General features: G+C 42.8%; 1 protein-coding gene across 10 annotated transcripts in view; it reads right to left on the bottom strand.

Moving 5' to 3' along the window:
- ppip5k1a (diphosphoinositol pentakisphosphate kinase 1a) overlaps positions 1–19,046 on the bottom strand; it is a 38,703-nt gene that overhangs the window by 10,939 nt on the left and 8,718 nt on the right. For 3 of the 10 annotated variants that reach the window (XM_068577950.1, XM_068577993.1, XM_068577959.1), the window contains 21 exons: positions 18,782–18,936; positions 17,295–17,396; positions 16,662–16,823; positions 16,391–16,512; positions 16,188–16,289; positions 15,871–15,957; positions 15,714–15,789; positions 15,486–15,595; positions 14,720–14,805; positions 14,502–14,627; positions 14,070–14,191; positions 13,323–13,505; positions 12,525–12,666; positions 10,210–10,433; positions 8,979–9,106; positions 8,777–8,891; positions 8,589–8,696; positions 8,026–8,154; positions 7,800–7,940; positions 5,905–5,998; positions 3,828–3,953 (listed from right to left, as the gene is read on the bottom strand). In XM_068577950.1, the coding sequence (XP_068434051.1) occupies positions 3,828–3,953; positions 5,905–5,998; positions 7,800–7,940; positions 8,026–8,154; positions 8,589–8,696; positions 8,777–8,891; positions 8,979–9,106; positions 10,210–10,433; positions 12,525–12,666; positions 13,323–13,505; positions 14,070–14,191; positions 14,502–14,627; positions 14,720–14,805; positions 15,486–15,595; positions 15,714–15,789; positions 15,871–15,957; positions 16,188–16,289; positions 16,391–16,512; positions 16,662–16,823; positions 17,295–17,396; positions 18,782–18,936 (2,640 nt within the window). Of the gene's footprint in view, positions 49–3,827; positions 3,954–5,904; positions 5,999–7,799; positions 7,941–8,025; positions 8,155–8,588; positions 8,697–8,776; positions 8,892–8,978; positions 9,107–10,209; positions 10,434–12,524; positions 12,667–13,322; positions 13,506–14,069; positions 14,192–14,501; positions 14,628–14,719; positions 14,806–15,485; positions 15,596–15,713; positions 15,790–15,870; positions 15,958–16,187; positions 16,290–16,390; positions 16,513–16,661; positions 16,824–17,294; positions 17,397–18,781; positions 18,937–19,046 lie in introns of all 10 variants that reach the window. The other 7 variants (XM_068578027.1, XM_068577985.1, XM_068577968.1 and 4 more) reach the window with 5 other exon arrangements.

Below are 19,046 nucleotides of genomic sequence, written 5' to 3'. Positions count from 1 at the left end.
TTGCAAACGACACAGAAAATCGTTTTACTGCCGGCAGAGACAACAACTCTGAGGGGGAAAAAAAAAAAAAAAAAAAAAATCACTAGTGTTACTAGGAGCCACAGTAACTTGTAGAAATCATGTTTTCTTCTCTTCTTTTAACCATTTCCCTTTTCTTCTCTAATGTGGACGCAAAGGTAGGAAAGGTTTTAAGAATCAGAGCTCAGGGTTGGTGAAGAAGACCTGACTGACGTTAGGAGACCTGACTGACGTTAGAAGACCTGACTGACGTTAGGAGACCTGACTGACGTTAGGAGACCTGACTGACGTTAGGAGACGTGACGATTGGAAGATGGATGGAACATCTTCCTGGTGACGGAGTGTGATGAAATGTTTCAACTCAGGAGGTGATGAGGTCACAGCCACAACCACGGAGACGAGCCCAAAGACTCGAACCCAGCTGGAGGTCTAAACCCCGACGGGATGAACAACAGTCACAGTGAAATGCCGTTCAACCTTGTGCACAGCAATAACACAAAAATATATACATGTACATATACAGTATGTATATCAACCAGTGAACCAGGATAAAGACGGTTCAGCATGGAGACAAATTCTGGAAAACAAAAAAAGACAGAGCGGGATGAGCATGCACTAAATCAGCACAATGTGTGTGCGCTGGACTGCATCCAGACGACAATGCTTCCTTTGATTCTGGAAAAAAAGGATGTGGAACAAGATGGATGAAAAAGACCAAACAGCAAGGGCCGTGTGAGACGATTGTGGGGGAGGGGAAAAGGGTGGGAGGGGGGGCGGATGTGTGTTGCGCCTGTGTGTCTGTGTGTGATGCCGCACTGACATCTGCTGGACGACACAACGACAAACACCAGCTACGCAACCGAGGGCCCACGATGCACCATTCAGCTCCTTGAATTTAACATTGGCTTTCTCAATGTGATATTAGTGACAAATATACCTGCACACAGTCACAGTGCATCTCTAACTCCATCAGCAGAGGGATGACTTATTCAAGAAAAGAAATATAGCAAATTAAATGTGGATGATGAGAACGTAAAAATAATTGACGGTAGATTATCATCACAGATGTTTTTTACGTCAGCGGTCAGATCGCCGACCACCTTTACGCGCATCAAATACTTCCGTGAAATTGAGCTTTTTTTGGTCGCCGTTGAGATATTTGGACGTATCTGGAATAACAGTTGAATACGAGAGTGTGAATGTAGTCAGTGATATCCAAACTTCTCCAGCTGTTTGACTACAAGTACTTTTAACTGGACATAAATAAACAGGGTGGTACGTCGCACCGACACAACCACTAGAAGAGCGACAGGAAGTCAATGCAGCCATGGACCATGCAAAATAAATAAACAAAAGAAACATCGAAGGGTGATGATATTTGAGAATGACGGGAAATATAAGGGAGATGAGCAGCTGCTTTATTTGATCAGCAGCTTTTGAATGAAAATAAAGGAATCAGAATAGCAATATCAAGCATTTAAATTAAATCTTAATCTAAAACAGTTGCATCAACGACAAAAACAACCAACGTCTACAAACGACTCACAAACTAAGCGCACTAATTAAAACTCTATCCTCGTGGCCACGCTTCCTGGCGCGTGCAGGAAGCACGTACGCATGCGTGCTTGCATGCGTGCAGGAAGCACGCACACGAACACACACACACACACACACACACACACACACACACACACACACACACACACGAACACACACACACACTAAATGGGCCAGAGGCAGCATATATACAAGCTGCTGGAAAACTAAAACACTTTGAGTCAGTGGGGGGGAAAAGATGGAGGAAAAAAAATCCTGTGGGTTTTGGTGACAAGAATGAATATGAGTCAAAAAATACGGACGTTACCAAAACTATAAAACACATGTATGATACATGATGTTTATTCCTTTTTTTCCTCAGAGCACACATCCTTCTCGTCCACATAAGTTCTTCTGCTGCTTTTTACTGCACAAACATCGCTACTATAATCAATATTTGTTGAGAGACAGACTAAACCAAGATATAATGCATACAGTGGGTAAAATAAGTATTGAACGAGTCACCATTTTTCTCACTAAATATATTTCTAAGGGTGCTATTGATATAAAGTGTTCACCAGATGTCGGTAACAACCCAGGTAATCCATATATACAAAGAAAACCAAACAAATAAATTCAGAAGTTATGTGTAATAAAATGGAATGAGCAGGGGATAAGTATTGAACACGCTGACTAAAATGTAATTGGCCGCGTTTCTCCGATTCGTTAAGAAGCTCTTAAGCACTAAGAGCTTCTTAGAAGCGCTCTTAAAAGCACTGTGAAAGGAGGACGTGTTTCCAAGAGTCGTTTTTAGCTTAAGACAATCTTTTACTAAGAAGGAAACGTAAGATCGGTCTGACCTACTCTTAACAGCCTTCTCAGCGACCAAACGCTCACTGCAGCCGTGTCAGGGAAAGTTATATCTGACACCCAAAGGAATACTTAAACCATGGGTAATGATGAATGTGCGCCAACAGCTGCAGAACAATGACGCAAGAAAAATAATAGCATAAGAAAAAAAATAATGATATAAAAATAAAGAATTGCCCATGTCTCCCTGAAGCTACATAAATAAAAAGGAATCGTCATTACTATCACTCATTACGTTTTCACACACATTCGGCATCTGCATATAAGTTTACATTAGCTATAAAAACATCAACAACCCTGCGGTAATTTACAAATATTAGGAAAACTGACAGATGTAATTGAACTCGGCTGGAACCTCATCAAGAGAGGCTCCACCTGCTCATCTATATAAAAGCATTGCTGAAGTCCACGCATGTGAAACACCACGGCTGCAATACAGCATATTCTTGCTGCAACAGCGTCGCCGTGCGCGAAGCCAGATAGTTTACATAAATGCCTTTGTGCGTCAGCACTTCTCCCCACTTAATGTGCTGTCGGACCGGGCTGTCCAGTCCAAGTACCGGCTTTCCCGTGTGGAGATCCAACACCTTGTCACGCTAGTGTCACCACACATCCAAAGGCCAACCTGCTGCAATTTTGCCCTCAGCCCGGAGGTGCAGTTCCTGGCCATGCTGCGTTTTTACGCAGTCGGGAGCTTCCTGGAGGTGGTGGGGGACGGCACCAGCCTCAGCACGACATTGGTTTCACGTAGTGTGGCGGCTGTGACACCGATCATCCTGCGCCATGCCCGGACACACATCAGAATGCCCACCACACGGGATGAGGTCCGCCAGGTCCACCATGAATTTCATGCCATGGCTGGGATCCCTGGGTGATTGGTGTTGTGGATGGCACACAAACACAGGCGCACGCGTAGCATAATTGCACCTGTGTGTGGGGACCACAGGGTGTTGTGTGTGATTTATATGCTGATAAAGTGGTGGGTGATCGATTTGCCTGGCATCGATTGATTTAGTTTTAACACCACGGCGGTGGACAGCTCCCAGTAAGAGCTTCTTAGGAAACTTCTTTGGCGGGATCTTAAGAAGGCAGTTAAGAATGTGTCTGGGAAACACTCCTATCTTAGCGCTCCTTCTTAGCCGAACCCTTTTTACAAGCCTTCTTAAGTCCTTAAGAACGATCAAGTCTGCGGAGAAACGCGGACATTATCACTTTTCGAAATACTAGATTTACTGAGAAAAATGGTGACGCGTTCAATATTTATTTTGTGGATCTATTTCTACCGGTTTCTGCACAGTGCCTGACTCAGGAGGTTTCACATGTGGGGGCACTGAGGTGTGTCGACTCTGATCTGCTATCGCCCTGTGCAGGTTCTGTGAGAGGAGCGCGTCTCAAACACGTACCGTCTTTGTAGGACAGACTGCCGCTGGAGTATTTTTTGCGATGTGCGCGTGCGTAGTCCTGCAGGTTAGGGGCGCTAGAGGACCCCCCTAGGACAGTGGTGCTGAAGAGCCCGGCGCACTGAGAGCCTGTAGGGGGGGGGGGGGGTCGGGGTTAGTCATTACTAACATATCATGCTGTTACTCAAACAACTAGTCAGAGAGAGATAGAGAGGGAGAAAGAGAGAGGGACAGAAGAACAGAGACAAAGAGACAGACAGGAAACCATGCTTTTCGTACCAACAGCTCTCCTCCACGTTGGGCCTCCTCACAACAAAGAAGGACGGAGGAAGATTGTAATAGCGAAAAAGGAAAAATCCACCCTAAAATCCTTTTTATGGTTTTTCTAACATTCTTTCTACACAACATTAAGTGCTATTCTGTAATTTAATGAATGTGCCCCAAGTAATTTTCACATAATGGATTTATCTTTTACGATACAGACAACTTAATAATTTTTACGTTATCAATTTATCTTGAAATATATGGACATGGCCTCAATCTTTTCCGTTATTAATTTATGGTACAATAAACAAATATTGTCACGATCATTTTAACATTATTAAATGATCTTACTATGGATGGACATACATTCAATCATTTAAATTCTACCAACTTATTGTGAGATATATTGACATTTATTTACGTTATCAACTTGATGATATGATATAAATAATTTTTACATAATCGATTAATTGTACGATATATAAACGTGACCTCATTGATTTTGACCTATTAACCTACATACACAATAACATGCCAAAATAAACCACAGACGACAGAGGACAGGACTATATAGTGTAAACATTTTCAGTTTTTTCTCAACTTGTGTTTTTTTATTCGTGATTTCCTCCAGTTTCCAGAGAGTGGTTTGACATTAGTATGTCTAAACAAAGAGTAAGATGGGAAGAGGAAATAGAGAAAAAAGCAACAGTGAGATCGGGCTCGGGACGTTGTCCTTCAGTATGCCGGTGGGACAAGGAGCGTGAAATGGTGGCTCCTTGTTCTTTAATTCTGAGTGACTAGCACCATCTCGGATAAGACTGCACCACTGTGCATGTGCTTGAAAGAGTTCAACACACATCCCTCTGAAAAGACGATAATGAGGGGGGAAAAAACTAACCACCGAACAACAAAATTGACACAAAAAAATGCAACTTTGGGGTGGATTTTCATTTTAACAGGCTGCAAAGGATACAGCGTTTATTATATCGGAATAATGTTTAACAGGGAAATGATCCGAGGCTGACTGTCATGGAAAGAGGAGTCAGAGAAATGTTAATCTGAATGAAACTGCATCATGACTTTTTGATGGCTTATCGCATTTAGTTCACATGAAAGGAGTGAAAAACTATTTCGCAGGTGAATTTTTGAAACAAAGCAACCGAGGAAATTAAAAATAAATAAAAACAGGGCTCAACTTCCAGATAAAGGTTAAAAAGTGTCGGAATCAAAACTAAAACTAAACTGGAGTTCTACATAAAAAAATAAGTTATTACAGAAGGACGATAATCTCAGTCCTGCAAACGGGAACATGGCACAACCTTAAAGTTTTCCCTCTGAAGTGGAGTGACTGTATGAGACTTTACCAACTGTTCCTAGTGTCTGACCAGAAAACAGCAGGAGGCCAATTCGTGCAGTACATGGGAATTCAGGTATTAGCTAACTGTTGCATTGCAACAGTGGTCCCTATAGAGGGACTGGCCCGCCCCATTAATACTAATACATTTTATTTGTATAGCGCTTTAACAACTGGCACCAAAGTTTGGCAGCCAATGAACAATTGAAATGCTGTCACGATGACGTAATGACACTTTCTCCTTTTATGTATTCCTTGATAGCTGACAGGAAGAAATTTCGGACCAAAGCTGTTGTTCTTGCAATACAGTAGCAGTGATGAATCTCTCACACACACACACACACACACACACACACACACACACACACACACACACAAACACAAACACACACACACACACACACACACACACACACACACACACACACACACGCATACACACACACACACACGTGTACGTACCTAATCCACTTTGTTTCATCTCGGGGGATTGACGCGAACACAACGAGAAAAGACGATAACTGCCAACTTTCGAGGATGATGTCTCTGACAAAACCTGGTGGAGAACACACACAGACACCACTCAGTCAGCTGTAACAAGGCAGCTTCACTGTATTTGATATCATGTACAAGTCTCTACTAGCTCTCTACTAGCCAGCAGAATAGGACAAGGGAGCAGGGCAAAACAACAGAAGAAGAAGCTCCAACTATATAAGTAAACAAATACTTGATTTGATGCTTGTGAGTGTTTTCACTTAGAAAACTCTTCAAGTCCACAATGAAATTATTTCAAAAAAACAAGATTCTTGTTCGTCTTTACCGTCATTTAAATTACTTTTACACAGCATCTTAATACAGATGAGCGAGGAGAGACGGAATAATGTTTTTAAAAAAACTTTTTTAATCATTGATTTTTTATCGATTCATTGTAACAGCACTACTGGAACAGTTATGTATGCAACCAATGAACAGAAGTGACCATCTCTGGACCGAGGAGCATGAAGTAAACCCTGCTACATGGTCTTTTTGACTGTAAATGAGCATAATTTACTAAATTAACATCATGCTCTATTGAAGAAGACTTGAAACTAGAGATTGAGAACTTATGTTTACAATGTTTACTGAAGGAATGCATCAAGAGAGAAGTAAAGTAATTTATATAGACATATAGAGAATGCAGCTTTAAGACATGAAACATAGACTTCTATACAACCAGAGGAGTCGCCCCCTGGTAGGGATGTCACGATACCAAAAATTCAGTAGTCGGTGCCAATACAAGTAAAATAACACGATTCTCGATACTAATTTCAATACCACGATAAAAAAAAAATATTCATGTACTTGAACTTAAAACATTAACTTCTTTATTATAATATTTGAAAAACACCCGACACGTTTGTTGCACCACACTTCACTGAAAGTTTTAGTTTACTTTCCAGATTTAGAATTAACTAATGAGTGAGTCCTCCCCCCTGATTTTTATCTCTGTTGAGAGTTGCGCATGTCCAGAACTGATGGTGATTATGTCCGCCCACTTACTGTCAAAAATAAATCTTCCATAGCAATGTGCCGTTCTGCTAGCTCAGTCAGTGCACAAAACCGTCTGATTTGCTTCAAAACGATGTGTTTTCTCTTGAGAAGCTAATGTCAACAGTTTCTTTTGGTGTGCACTTCTTTCGGGGTGCACCGATTTTCCAGAGATAGCTGTTGCTCAAGTTCCACTAATGTTCACCACCTCCACTGTGTACAAGCCACGCCAGCTCCTTAGGCTCCGCGTGAAGTTCCTCAGCACGCAGCGTTTCCGTTAGCGAGGTACTTAAGTAAGCTAGCACGGCGTGCAGCGTAGCTTTTTGTCTGTTGATCTAGTGGCGGAAGCGAGAGAGAGCGTGCAGGCAACAGACACGCGAATGCAGATTAAAGCTTCGAGAACAAGCAGGTTTTGCTCGGAGGTTTTGCTCGCGGAGTGATGTAAAAGCCCTCGTTAAAGTAAATTACGCTACCTTTTCTTGTCAACAAGTCACGATGGGACGATTGCTGCAGCTGCAGTTGCATCTTTGTTTTCTGAACGCAAACGTCGACTGGAACACTGAAGCGTATACTGCCCCTATCAGTTCCAGTAGAGGCGCAGGTACTTACGGTATCTCAAAAAAATAGGCATCGTCCGTGTTTTGATTATTTAGTATCGAAAGGTACCGTATGTATCGGTTCTCAGCTTTAAGAGACTTTTGTATCGGCTTCACTCGACAGAACCAGAGGTTGCCGCCTGGTTTAAACAGAAAGAAGAAAAAGCTGCGCAGCATTTAAAGCCCTAAATTCTGGTGCTTCTTCCTATGACCAGGTGTGTCAGTCTGCATCACCTCCATCGATCCGGTCTTGTGGTTGCGTATGAGTGGGGACCTCCTCTGGATGGTGATCGGCTCAGAGAGCGGCACGGCGCGGTCGGTCTCGTCTCGCGAGAGGTCTTCCATGCTGCCGGGGTCAGTCTGTTTCTGTCCGTTCTGTACGAGGAGGGAGAGGGAATACGTATGCTGCTGTTGGCGGGACAAAAACACAGGGAGAAAACCCTCTTGGATGGAATTCTACCTGCCGGGCTACCTCTGCAGAAGCGGGCCTGAAGCCAAAGCCAGTCGGCGCGTTCTCCTCCTCCTCGACGCCTTTTACTCCGGGGCTGAAGTGAAGCTCCACGTGGAAGCGCTCCTCGGAGGTGATGTCCTGTAGGGGATCAACGGAGACGTTAGGGATAAACATATTAAAAAAAAAAAAAGAAATACATTAATTTCTTTCAAATTATTTTAATTAGGGTCTGAGCGACTGACGTTGTCAGTCCGGAGGACCCGATTGAAACTGTAAGGGATATTATTATTCCGCTGATCCTTATTTTAGAACATTGGACTGCTTTTTGGGGGACTTGTCATACTCCAAAACTGACCTAATTTTGAACGCTTGTCAGGACTGGTGAAAATAGACTCATGAAATAGGCGTCAAATTTGCATGGCTCTTTAGCTCCCCCTAGAAGTTAGACCGGTGACGCCCCTCGCCCAGATTGTCCGATTGACTTGAAAAAATTCACACATGTCCAGCTCCACCTGCTCTACAAAAAAAAGTTTCCAGGATTAAACAGAGTTGTGGAGGCCATAAACAAATACCTTATTGTTGTCCTCATACAGCATGATAACAATCTGAGTCATGTAGTTGAGTTCAGAAACGGCACTGAGGTAATCCATGGCACGCTTCCACTGCTGGTCCTTCTCCTCCTGTCACACACAAAAGTTCCAACTTTTACTCGTGTCTGAGGAAACATGCAGTTCTGTAGGACTGATGTTCGGCCTCTTACGTCAAGCAGGCCTCCGTAGCGGAAAATGCTGAGCAGGGAGTGGACGTGACTCTCACTGGTGAAATATAAGCGTGTCCTAACGTGGCGCCCCGGTGACATCACTCCCCGAGAGTACCTGAAGAGGAAGGAGAAGCGGAAGATTACACCACTGTACCGGCAGCTTCAAAAGGCATTGGGTTTAAATGGCCTGTCGGCGACTCACAGAGGGTGCAGCTTGTTGACAGACTCGTCCTCGTGGGTCCTCTGCAGGTCCAGCTGGATCTTTCTGACCAGTGGGAGGCAGTGGGCGTATGCTATGTCCAGCTTCTCCACTCTATTGATGCCATATTCCTTGAGACAAAGAGAAGGAAAATATGCTTACAATACTGCACAACCGCTAAAGTGGTAAAAGCTCTTGTAACGTTTCAGGCAATTCCTGGTTTTAAAGTCTCAAAACCGGCAAGGTTAAATAAGCATCAGCAAAACAATACGCACGTCGTTTGGGCTTGGAAGCAGGCTAACGTTACGGTTTGAAATGAATGAATGGTGAGCGCGATACGGCAAAATAAATAATAAGACGTGGTTCCCTTGACAAGACCAAAGTGGTATGAGCCGTTTGTCATTGTGAACTATGCTATCATCGTAGCTATCCAGTCTGAAATACCACTTGATGGCCAAGCACACAGCTGATGCTAACTCTGCGCCCCATCGTCATAGCCAGACAAGAATGGATGACTTGGGACAGAAACACATGGACACGACAACGAAGAACAAACGTGTTGCAGCCATAGCTAAATGGATGCTACTGCGTGTAGCTTGTTAGCGTCTTGGAGGACGAGTGTCTAGCTGATATAATACACATCACATCCAACGACAGGACCTACGAAGCCTGACTGCTATGTTCACCTCGCTCTCGCTCTCTCTTTAGCTATTCAATTAGCTTTATTGGCATAAGCGTTGCAACAACAATATTGCCAAAGCATCAAAACACATCAGAAAAACATAGAAATTGATAAGAGCATTAAAATGAAGAAAAAGAAAATTGAGATTAATTGCAATTAATCGTGAATTAACTATGACATAAATGCGATTAATCGTTTGACAGCACTAATATATATATATATATAAAAATATAAATTAAAGCTATCCTCCACTGACTACGCCAGTGCTCGGGTCCTAAAAAGTCTTAAAGAATTAAAGTGAGTCTATGAATCAGCCACTGGGCTAGCAACTGTCCTTAAAATTTTGCATTTGCAGTAGATCAGATGTAACAACAGTCTCTTCTCTCGCTGAACTCTCCTCCTCGATGGTGATGTCAGCCTTTTTCCTCCCTCCTTCCTAACTCCCTTGGGACAGCCAGAACAGCTCCAGCTTGTCTTGTCCTCCCTCTCCCCCTCCCTCCCTCCTTCCCGCCCTCCTTCCCTCCCTCCCTCCCTCCCTCTCTCCCTTCTCACCTGAGGGATGACAATGTCAGCCAGCGCTCGGGACAGCCTGAACAGCTCCAGCGTGTCTTCCAGGCCCAGAGTGGCGTTGTGGATTACGTCGTACTTCACGCAGTCGTAGATGTCCGGTATTTTGCTGATGTCGTAGCGGCCATTCTTCATGCGGAAGTCTCTCTCCAGTTTGGACCAGCGCTGCAGCATCAGCTCCAGCGTCTCGCTGTGGTACAGCTGCAGGTCTGGTGGGAGAGAGGGGATCGTTAACGTAAACTGATCAAGATAAATTCACACTATTATTTATTGACTTTGGAAGCATCGTTCATTTATTGAACACCCCTTTTTTAAACGTGGATTTCCTTACTTAAACTTAAAATGAAGGCTCTTTTTGCTTTGTCTTGTATGTCATACTGATAAAGCAAACTCGATTTAGACAAAAATGTGTACATACATACATATATATATATATATATATATGTGTACATACATACATATATATATATATATATATATACATACATACATATATATGTGTACATACATACATATATATATATATATATATATACATACATACATATATATGTGTACATACATACATATATATATATATATATACATATATACATATATATATATATATATACACATATATATATATATATATATGTATATATATATATATATATATATATGGCAAAGTTGAAAAAAATTAACTGATTAATCGCATGATTTTTCATTATGCACTAAATTCAATAATGAAGTAAAAACTAGTGTATTGCATGCTTTTATTAATGTTATCAGAACAATATAACAGGCACTTTGGAGCAACAGCAAGTTAACAAACATATATATGTAGTTTATGAATATTTTTTCCTTTTTTTTTGAACAGGTACCGTTCAGTAGTAAGGGTCCCTGTGAGGGACAAACCACTCATTCTTATGTCAGTGGCGGGCTGTCAGGGCCGTCAGCCCCAGCAAGGTCTTCTCTGCTGGCCTAAACATAATCACAAAGTTATAGCTATTTTATTATTATTTTTAATTAAAAATTATATATATTTTATAATGTATTTTTTTCACAAATACACTATATGTATTATAATATTTTATTGTATATATTTTTCCTATTAGCTTATATTCTCAGTGAGCAGCTTTGTTCCTCATGGTTTGCTGTCTGCTGGCAGTTCAGGCCAGCGAACTTGCTGCTTTAACGCTCTTTATCCAATCAGATCTCACCTCTGTCTCTCTGTATGTCTCTCTTTTATTTCTCTTTTCTCTCTCTCCGCCGGTTAAACAGTGACGGCTAGCAGCCTGGCCGTCATCGTTTAGTCCCTGTGTATATACAGGCGCTGTGTTCCCTGCACAGTGCACGCACACTCCTGTACGTTAGGTGGCGCTGTATGCATTAGTATGTATAAGTATGAACGTGTATACATAATGTATGTAAGTAAGTATATGTATAAGACGGTTGCTTAATTGTAGAAAAGCAATTTATTGAAGTGCAAAAGAAGAAGCTGTACCTGCAGAACTCTCTAACACAGTTTTTGACCTACTGGCAAGCGCATCTCATGCGCAATGGAATCTGGAAAGCAAGTCTGCAAAGCTCCCTGTTAGCTTGCGAGCCAACTAGCACTCGCAAACTAACGAATTATTCTGAATCTCACCCTGCTTGTGAGACATGCGCGATGGAAACTGGAAAGCAGGTCCGCTTAGCACATTGTGACCAATCACATTTTACTTATCTTCATCTATGTAAGATTAGCCTGGTTAAAATACATGTAAGGGCCTTCTCAAGACCCGAGACGTGTGATTGGTCACAGCGCCTGCGTGACCATTAACATGCGCTGTGATTGGTCAGTGAAGCTAGCGTCTCAGGGGGCTGTGTCCCTCCTTGACGGTGAGAGAAGTCACAGCAAGGCCATAATCCACGGCCACGGGAAGCGGCAAGGTCCGGGCACGAGCACTCTAAACTACGGCCGGAGCCGGCGTGCCACCTTTGGCCCGAGCCTTTCCAAGCCGATCTCGAGCCGGTCGCAGCGCACCACAGTGGAGGAAATGCGCCCGACGGGGGCCTGCACAGCAAGGGGAGAACCCAACTCGTTGCGTCAACAACTATGAATAATGTCGAAATCTATCCAACAAAAACTGCGACACTGACCCTGCACAGTGCAGACATGACCTTGCAGCACAGCTGCGCCGGCAACAACCTCTCCTTGCGCCAAGGTGCACACCTTGGCACACAATAGTAATATAGTCTTATAATAGTAAACCACTAGCCAGTTGCCATACGTGAGAAAAGCCTAAAACCATGTGATGGTTCACAGGCCAACTTACCAGCTGACTTGGGGTCCTCCATCCTCTTGCGGATCTGGGAGGTGAGGCTCTGAATGAGGGCGTAGACCTCGTCACATGTGGCCACCGGATTCTGGACTATCTTCATTGAATTCACCAAAGAGGCGCTGCAGGTTGGGGCCAGCTGTTACACACACGCAAAAAAACGTCATTAAAAAGCCAATTCAGATTGAAAAAAAAAAAGAATACTGACTGCTTTCACAGTGCAAAGACCTCATAAGAACAACGGCTGCTAAACTGTCCTCACTGGATTAAACAGAGAATTAGATTATTAATCTGCAAACAGTTATTTTAAGACAGTCAATCCTTTCTGCTTTCATCATAACAAGTGTCTAATCCTCTGAGTGATCAAAGGAGATGTGATGCCAGATAATTACGAAGCCCGTCTGGACACATCAACATCATCATCACCTCAGTCTGACCATTACTGTGGGAAACATTGAATGTGAAATTCACATGAATTTGTAGGTAATGCGTCTACTCCAGACCAACTGTATTTGTAGCTGATTCAGAAACTACGTCTTCGTCATCAATATTCACATTTGTAGATTAATTTTGTGTTCCCTATAATATTGTGAATTTGTAACATTATTTAGGTAGAGGGTTCTCTGCCTCTTCTTGCTCTGTGATATTATTTATCTCTGTCACGTTTGTGTATTTGTTTTAATTGTTTGTTTTCTTGCTCCCCTTCTCAGGGCCTCACAGAGCAGACTCAAAGCTTAGGGAGGTAGAGAGAGTGAGAGGAAGGGAGAGAGTGATCAACAAAAGTCCTCTCATCACCCTGTCGAAGTCCTCGTCATTGAAGTCGCGGTCCTTTTGCAGAATCTCGTGCAATCGGGCCTTAACTCGGTGCTGACAGCTGCTCAGCGAGTCGCTGTCGTTGTCCAGCAGCCCGTTCATGTTGGCGCTCTTCACCATCTGCACCAGGATGGGTGTCAACTCGCCCTCCAGAGCCAGCAAACCCTACACACACACACACAGACACACACAGGAGGGAAATCTTTATCAGTGTGGCCAATACTCTGATATCACAGTTTGACAGCTGGCTTGAGCTGCTGCACTGGGACTAAAGGACCAGAAAAGTGTGACATCTTTGTGACAGGGCTAACCTTGTTGACCTTGTCATTTCTCTGCTGCATAAACACACTTTAGTTTAATTTGATGGTTTCCCTTAACTGTCCCCTTTTGTCTCTAAAAGACTAACATAACAAACTCGTAAGAGGTGGCGCTCCTTGAGCTTGAGGCTATTAACTGGGTAAAATATATTTTTTGGACTTTTCTTATATTTTCATGCCACGTGAGAGTCTGAAAGTGGCACCGTTTCCCCTCTATTTAAAAGAGTTGATGACTCCAGCTGGTTTAAAACAAACTCTTGTTTTCTTTTAATTCTCCCACAGCTGTTGTCATTTATTGGAAACATAAATATTAACCTCCTGTGTCACTATTTAAAATAAGTCGCCGCTTATAACGTCTCTTTGAGTGTGCAGATGCGTCCGTCTGGTTCAGAGCTCCCAGAATACGGCGTACCTTTGCGAAAGCAGCGGCCGTCATCTGCACCCGACCCTCGTCAGACGCGTAGATCTTCAGGTCGTGTCTGTAGGTGCTGTGTAACCGTAGCAACCCACAGCCCGGAAATCCAGCATAGTCTCCTAGAAAAGAAAAGGAAAACACACAGAACCAACAACAAGATTAGAGGAAACAGATGAGGACCTTGCTGATTTAAGGAGTGAATTAAAGCTTGCTGCAGTTTGTTTGTGTGCAACAAGCAGACATTTAAGTCTCATTTAACTGCAATACAAAAGTCCTGCACCTCTAGAGACTTGTATGAAACAGTTATCACACTTAAACACTTAAAAAGAGGAGGAGCTCTACCCTTTTGTGCGAGTAACATTTTGCCAGTAGAATTAAATAATTACAATGTAGTGATGCAATACTTGGTGCACCTTCTTGGTGTCTCACCTTGACCCCCGGGGTACATGCAGCGGAAGGCTCGGCCCAGCTCCTCGGCCTGAACTCTGCCAGCAGGAGTCAGCTCTCCTCCCCACTTCAGCACCAGCAGCAGAGACGGACCCTCCTTACGCGTGTCTGACAACACACAGCCCCAAAAACTTTAACTTAATTTTCGGCTGGCTCGGACTTTTAAAAAAAGAAAAAAAAGTGCCTTAATATCTTCTTACCTTCTTCCTCACTTGAGGTTTTGGGCTGCCCATGGGGCAGGTAAGTTAGTTGCACTTTTCTGTTGATCCCAGAGAAATGGCCGTACCTTTTTATGGAAACAAAACAAATCAGAAATTAGTAAAAAAACAAAAGCTGTTTATGGATATACATGATTGGATGCTTTTTTTATTTATTGATTTTTTAAAAAGGAGACTTGCCGTTACTAACGAGGATTAGAAGACTAACAATGTCTACTGCTGTAGAAACGGGGCCGAGATGTGCAGGTACATGCAAGTAAATTAATAAATCATTTTGCTTATGGTATTTAGCTTATGGCTTCTTGCCATCAGGGCCGGTGTTTCAGGGAGTTGTAGTACTGAAGATCACTTTTGTAATGTGAAAGATGAGTCAGTGGTTTGAATATTCCACATTTCATTCTGTGTGCACTGGTCTGGGTCTAAATTGAGGTGGTCATGACAACATCGTCTGTAGGAAGTACAATGAGATTGATCTTGTATTGTCTCATCTGCATCGTTATGTTTCATAGTCGATGAGTTTGTGAAGCTTCTTTTCTCTCATGGGACGATGACGCTAAACTGAACCTTGTGTTTTGAAGAACACGTGACCAAAGTTGTGCCATTACAATCGAAGCTGTACAGTGTACTTACCATACATTGGATTTCTTGCACAGTTTCACTACAAAACCAATATTGATTTAACAAAAATGTAATTGTTGTAAAACAAATAACGAGTGGTTGAAAGAGTGACCCAGTTCACTTCACTGACATTTCCAGGACAGTCTTCAGCTGCTCCAGTTTGGACTTCTTCTCCTCGATCTCACAGTCGTTGTGCTGCCCGAGTTCTGCCAGCAGCTGCCGCGTGATGTCCAGCACCTCCTGTTGAGAGTTCAGAGAAACAAGCTGTGAGAGATTAATCACACACACAGTTCACCACTGACAGACTGGGGGGATGTGCGAGTTGGCCAATACGTGCCTTTGTCTAGCTTTTCATTACCTGCAGTTGTTTGGGCTTCTTTAGCTTTAATTTCCCAGTTTTATATCCTCCATATTTTTCAAATAGATCAAAGAACCTGGATGAACCAAAGACAGATTAGGCAAACATGTTCATACATCAGCCTGCAGTAAAACAAATCAAAACAGAGATAACCTACATGGGGTTGCGAACTTCCATCTTCATCTTCTGTTTTGGCGTTCTGTCTCCGTGTCGGATGACAGCAATAACACACCGCAGCTCCATCCTGAAGAAGTTAATTCATATTTATTATATAGCAGCAAACAACCATTAGCAATGGAAAGATTAGGCTCGGGCGGCATCCATTGGTTCATGTCTCCATGATAGTTCAACAGCGTACACAATAAGTGAATGTACACAACCTCAAACAAATAAAACTGTCCCATTAGGGGCCCCCCCATCAACTTGATTTGAAGCCAACTAAACATCCGTAAACAACAAACTGTTCTGACTCACATGGTCCCTGAAGTTGTGGGAACAATGGGTATGTCTTCCGCCTCCGTCGGGATGGACCAAGGGATCTGAAACTGAGGAGCCAGCTCGCGCATCACAATGTTCCTGAGGAGCCAATGAGGAGACACAAGCTCAGTGAGAGAATGAACCAAAGCAAGCAATGAGTTCCCCTCCCGATAATTACAACAACAAAATAGATGTGGTACCCAAGGATCTTGGCACAGTCGTCATAGTACTTCATTGAGTTCTTCACGAAACTGAAACCGTTGACGTCACACACGTATGAGTGTCCGTTAGCTCGCAGGAGATCAAAGCCGCACACAGTTTGCTGCAGAGAGAGGACACAAACTCATCAGCACAAAGCTCCTCCGCCTCCTCCTCCTCCTTTTCCTCCTCCCCCTTTTTCTCCCCCCCTCTCCTCCCTCCTCTTCCTCCTCCTCCTCCTCCTCCTCCCACCTCCCTTCTCCTCCTCTTCACCTTGAATGCGAGGCAGACCTTCCGGGCCACCAGTTTCTCCATGGCTGAGAGCATGACTGGGTAGCGGACCTCCTTCCCCTCGCTGTCCCTCTCCACCTTCCCATCCAGAGCAGGGGACTTCCGAGCCTCGGCGTGGGCGTAGTCGGGCCCAACAGTGTACACCTGAGGTCACACGACAATACATTATTTAAATAGAGCAGTTAAGTAGTTTTCCCCCATTATAACGTTACACTAAACACTTTTAACGATGACACTTAAGCTTAGTTTAAACTATGATTAGTGGCCACAATGCACCTCCATCTGAGCTTTTCAGACATTTCTTTTAACAATAAAAAACGTTTACCGGTAAAAACACTTTACAAATGTGTGAGGATTTTTGTGTATGTATGAATATATGTATAGATAGATAGATAGATGATTATTATCTTGTATAATACAAAGCTCTCATTCTAAGCTCTGATTGGATGCCTCTTACTGAAATGCACCCTGGTAGTTGTTGTTAGCGTCTCCCTTAAGTCCACAGGCTTGTGCGTTCTACTTTTTTTTTCTTTTTTTTTTAACCAAAGTCTCGATATTATATGCACTTCCTATTAACTATTCACTTTCTTTCCTTTGATATAATCAACACTCTACCTTGACATCCGTGCCGTCTGTTGGCATGAACTCCTCGTAGATGTAAGAACCTGTCTTTCTCACGCTGGTCTCCGGTGAGTACACGCTGCTCCGGCTGCCGATCTACTCAAATAAAACGGCGAGTGAAACACCATTCAGTACAGCTTTGAACGGTCTCTTGAACATCTGAATTAAAGGCTGCCGCTCCGTGTTTGACAACAGTGGGCTTTCTCTGGCAGAGCAACAGACTTGTGTACAGGACTAGTTATTAGGTGGTGTAGGTTACTGCCTAGTGTGTTTAAGAATATAAGGATGCTGTAAAAAACATCATTATCGGTGGATTTTCATCTTTCCAACATTTTTTGAACAAATCATGTTTGACAAACACAGTCAGAAAAACCTAAAAAAGAAAACGGCTTAAAATTGTGATATTTCATAAATAACATTTTCTTTTTTCACGTCGTATTTTAAATCTTTCCCCAAATAAACCTTTTACTCTGAACAGATTCTGTTAAAATACATTAAATTCTGAGCTCCTCTGTACACCAAATCAGGTGACAAAGAAATCTGTGAAACTTCGACTGAGCTACAGGCTTGGGAGGAGAGGATGCAAATAAAGGTTGTAATATGTTTAGGGCTGGGCAAAGTTGGAAAAAAAAAACTGATTAATCGCATGATTTTTCTGCGATTAATTGCGATTAATGGCATTATGCACCAAATTCAATAATGAAGTAAAAGCTAGTGTATAGCAGGCTTTTATTTTGAAGTAATGTCAGAACAACATAACAGGCATTTTGGAGCAACAACAAGTTAACCACGTTCAGTCTGTTGCTTACCTTAAAGATGTATGTTAAAGACCAGCAATTAATTAATTTTATACAAAAGCAATGAGTGCTTTTTTATATTTTTCAGTTCAGTTTTTCTTCCTCGGTGAGAAAAGTTCAGTCTGTGTTGGCTTGAACAAGTGCATTGAACATCTTGTGATGTAAGAAAGTTCTCCTCTTGGAGAGAAGAGTAAAGATCCAGAAGTGATGCTCTGCCATAGTGAATCGGACCGCGGGGTCAGGAGCTTTGCGCATGCGCGATTAACTTTCAATCTAGACGTGGAGGCTGCAGGTAGACTGCCACTAAACGCCATTAAACGCCATTAAAGGATTCCCAGATTAACGCAAAAATAAAGCGATAACTTGCCCAGCCCTAAATATATTACAACCACATCCATTTTCCTCCCCAAAATTAAACTTGTGGGCACTTGGATACAAAGATTTCATTGTTTTTCCAATTTTTATCAAAGAAATTCAACAGTGAAAATCAAAACCACAGGAAGTAAAATGTGACAGTAGCAAAAGAAACATTTCAGCTACAGTATTAACAGGGCAGTGTCTGAAAAGCGGTTGTTAAATGCGGTCATTACGAAAACGGTAATCGGACGTTGGCGGGAGAGGTTTGAGGGTGCTGCAGGACATAAGTTTCATCCTGTCTTGCCACCGATGTTCCATCTGAAGTACCTTTCTGAAGAGCCGCTGGCTGCCGCCTCCAGCGGACGTGGGGTAATAGATGTAGACATTGTGGTCCTCGGCGCAGACAGGCTTCTCGACGAAAGGTTTCTGGAATATCTCTCCGTTCACCTCCACGTGGTCCTCTCCTTCTACCAGGTTACACTCTTGAGACACACAAAGAAAAGGATTCTGTGAGTCAAGAAGCCTTTCTCATTATCCCTTGAAATGTACACAGATGACACTCGCTACAAAACCACCCGACTCCACTGACAAA

Source organism: Clinocottus analis, unplaced genomic scaffold (assembly GCF_023055335.1).
Source record: "Clinocottus analis isolate CAN_PGR_092001 unplaced genomic scaffold, fCliAna1.0.p SCAF_1, whole genome shotgun sequence".
In the NCBI taxonomy this organism is placed as follows: domain Eukaryota; kingdom Metazoa; phylum Chordata; class Actinopteri; order Perciformes; family Cottidae; genus Clinocottus; species Clinocottus analis.
The sequence above is the reverse complement of the archived record's forward strand: the minus strand, read 5'-3'. Positions and strand labels throughout refer to the sequence as shown.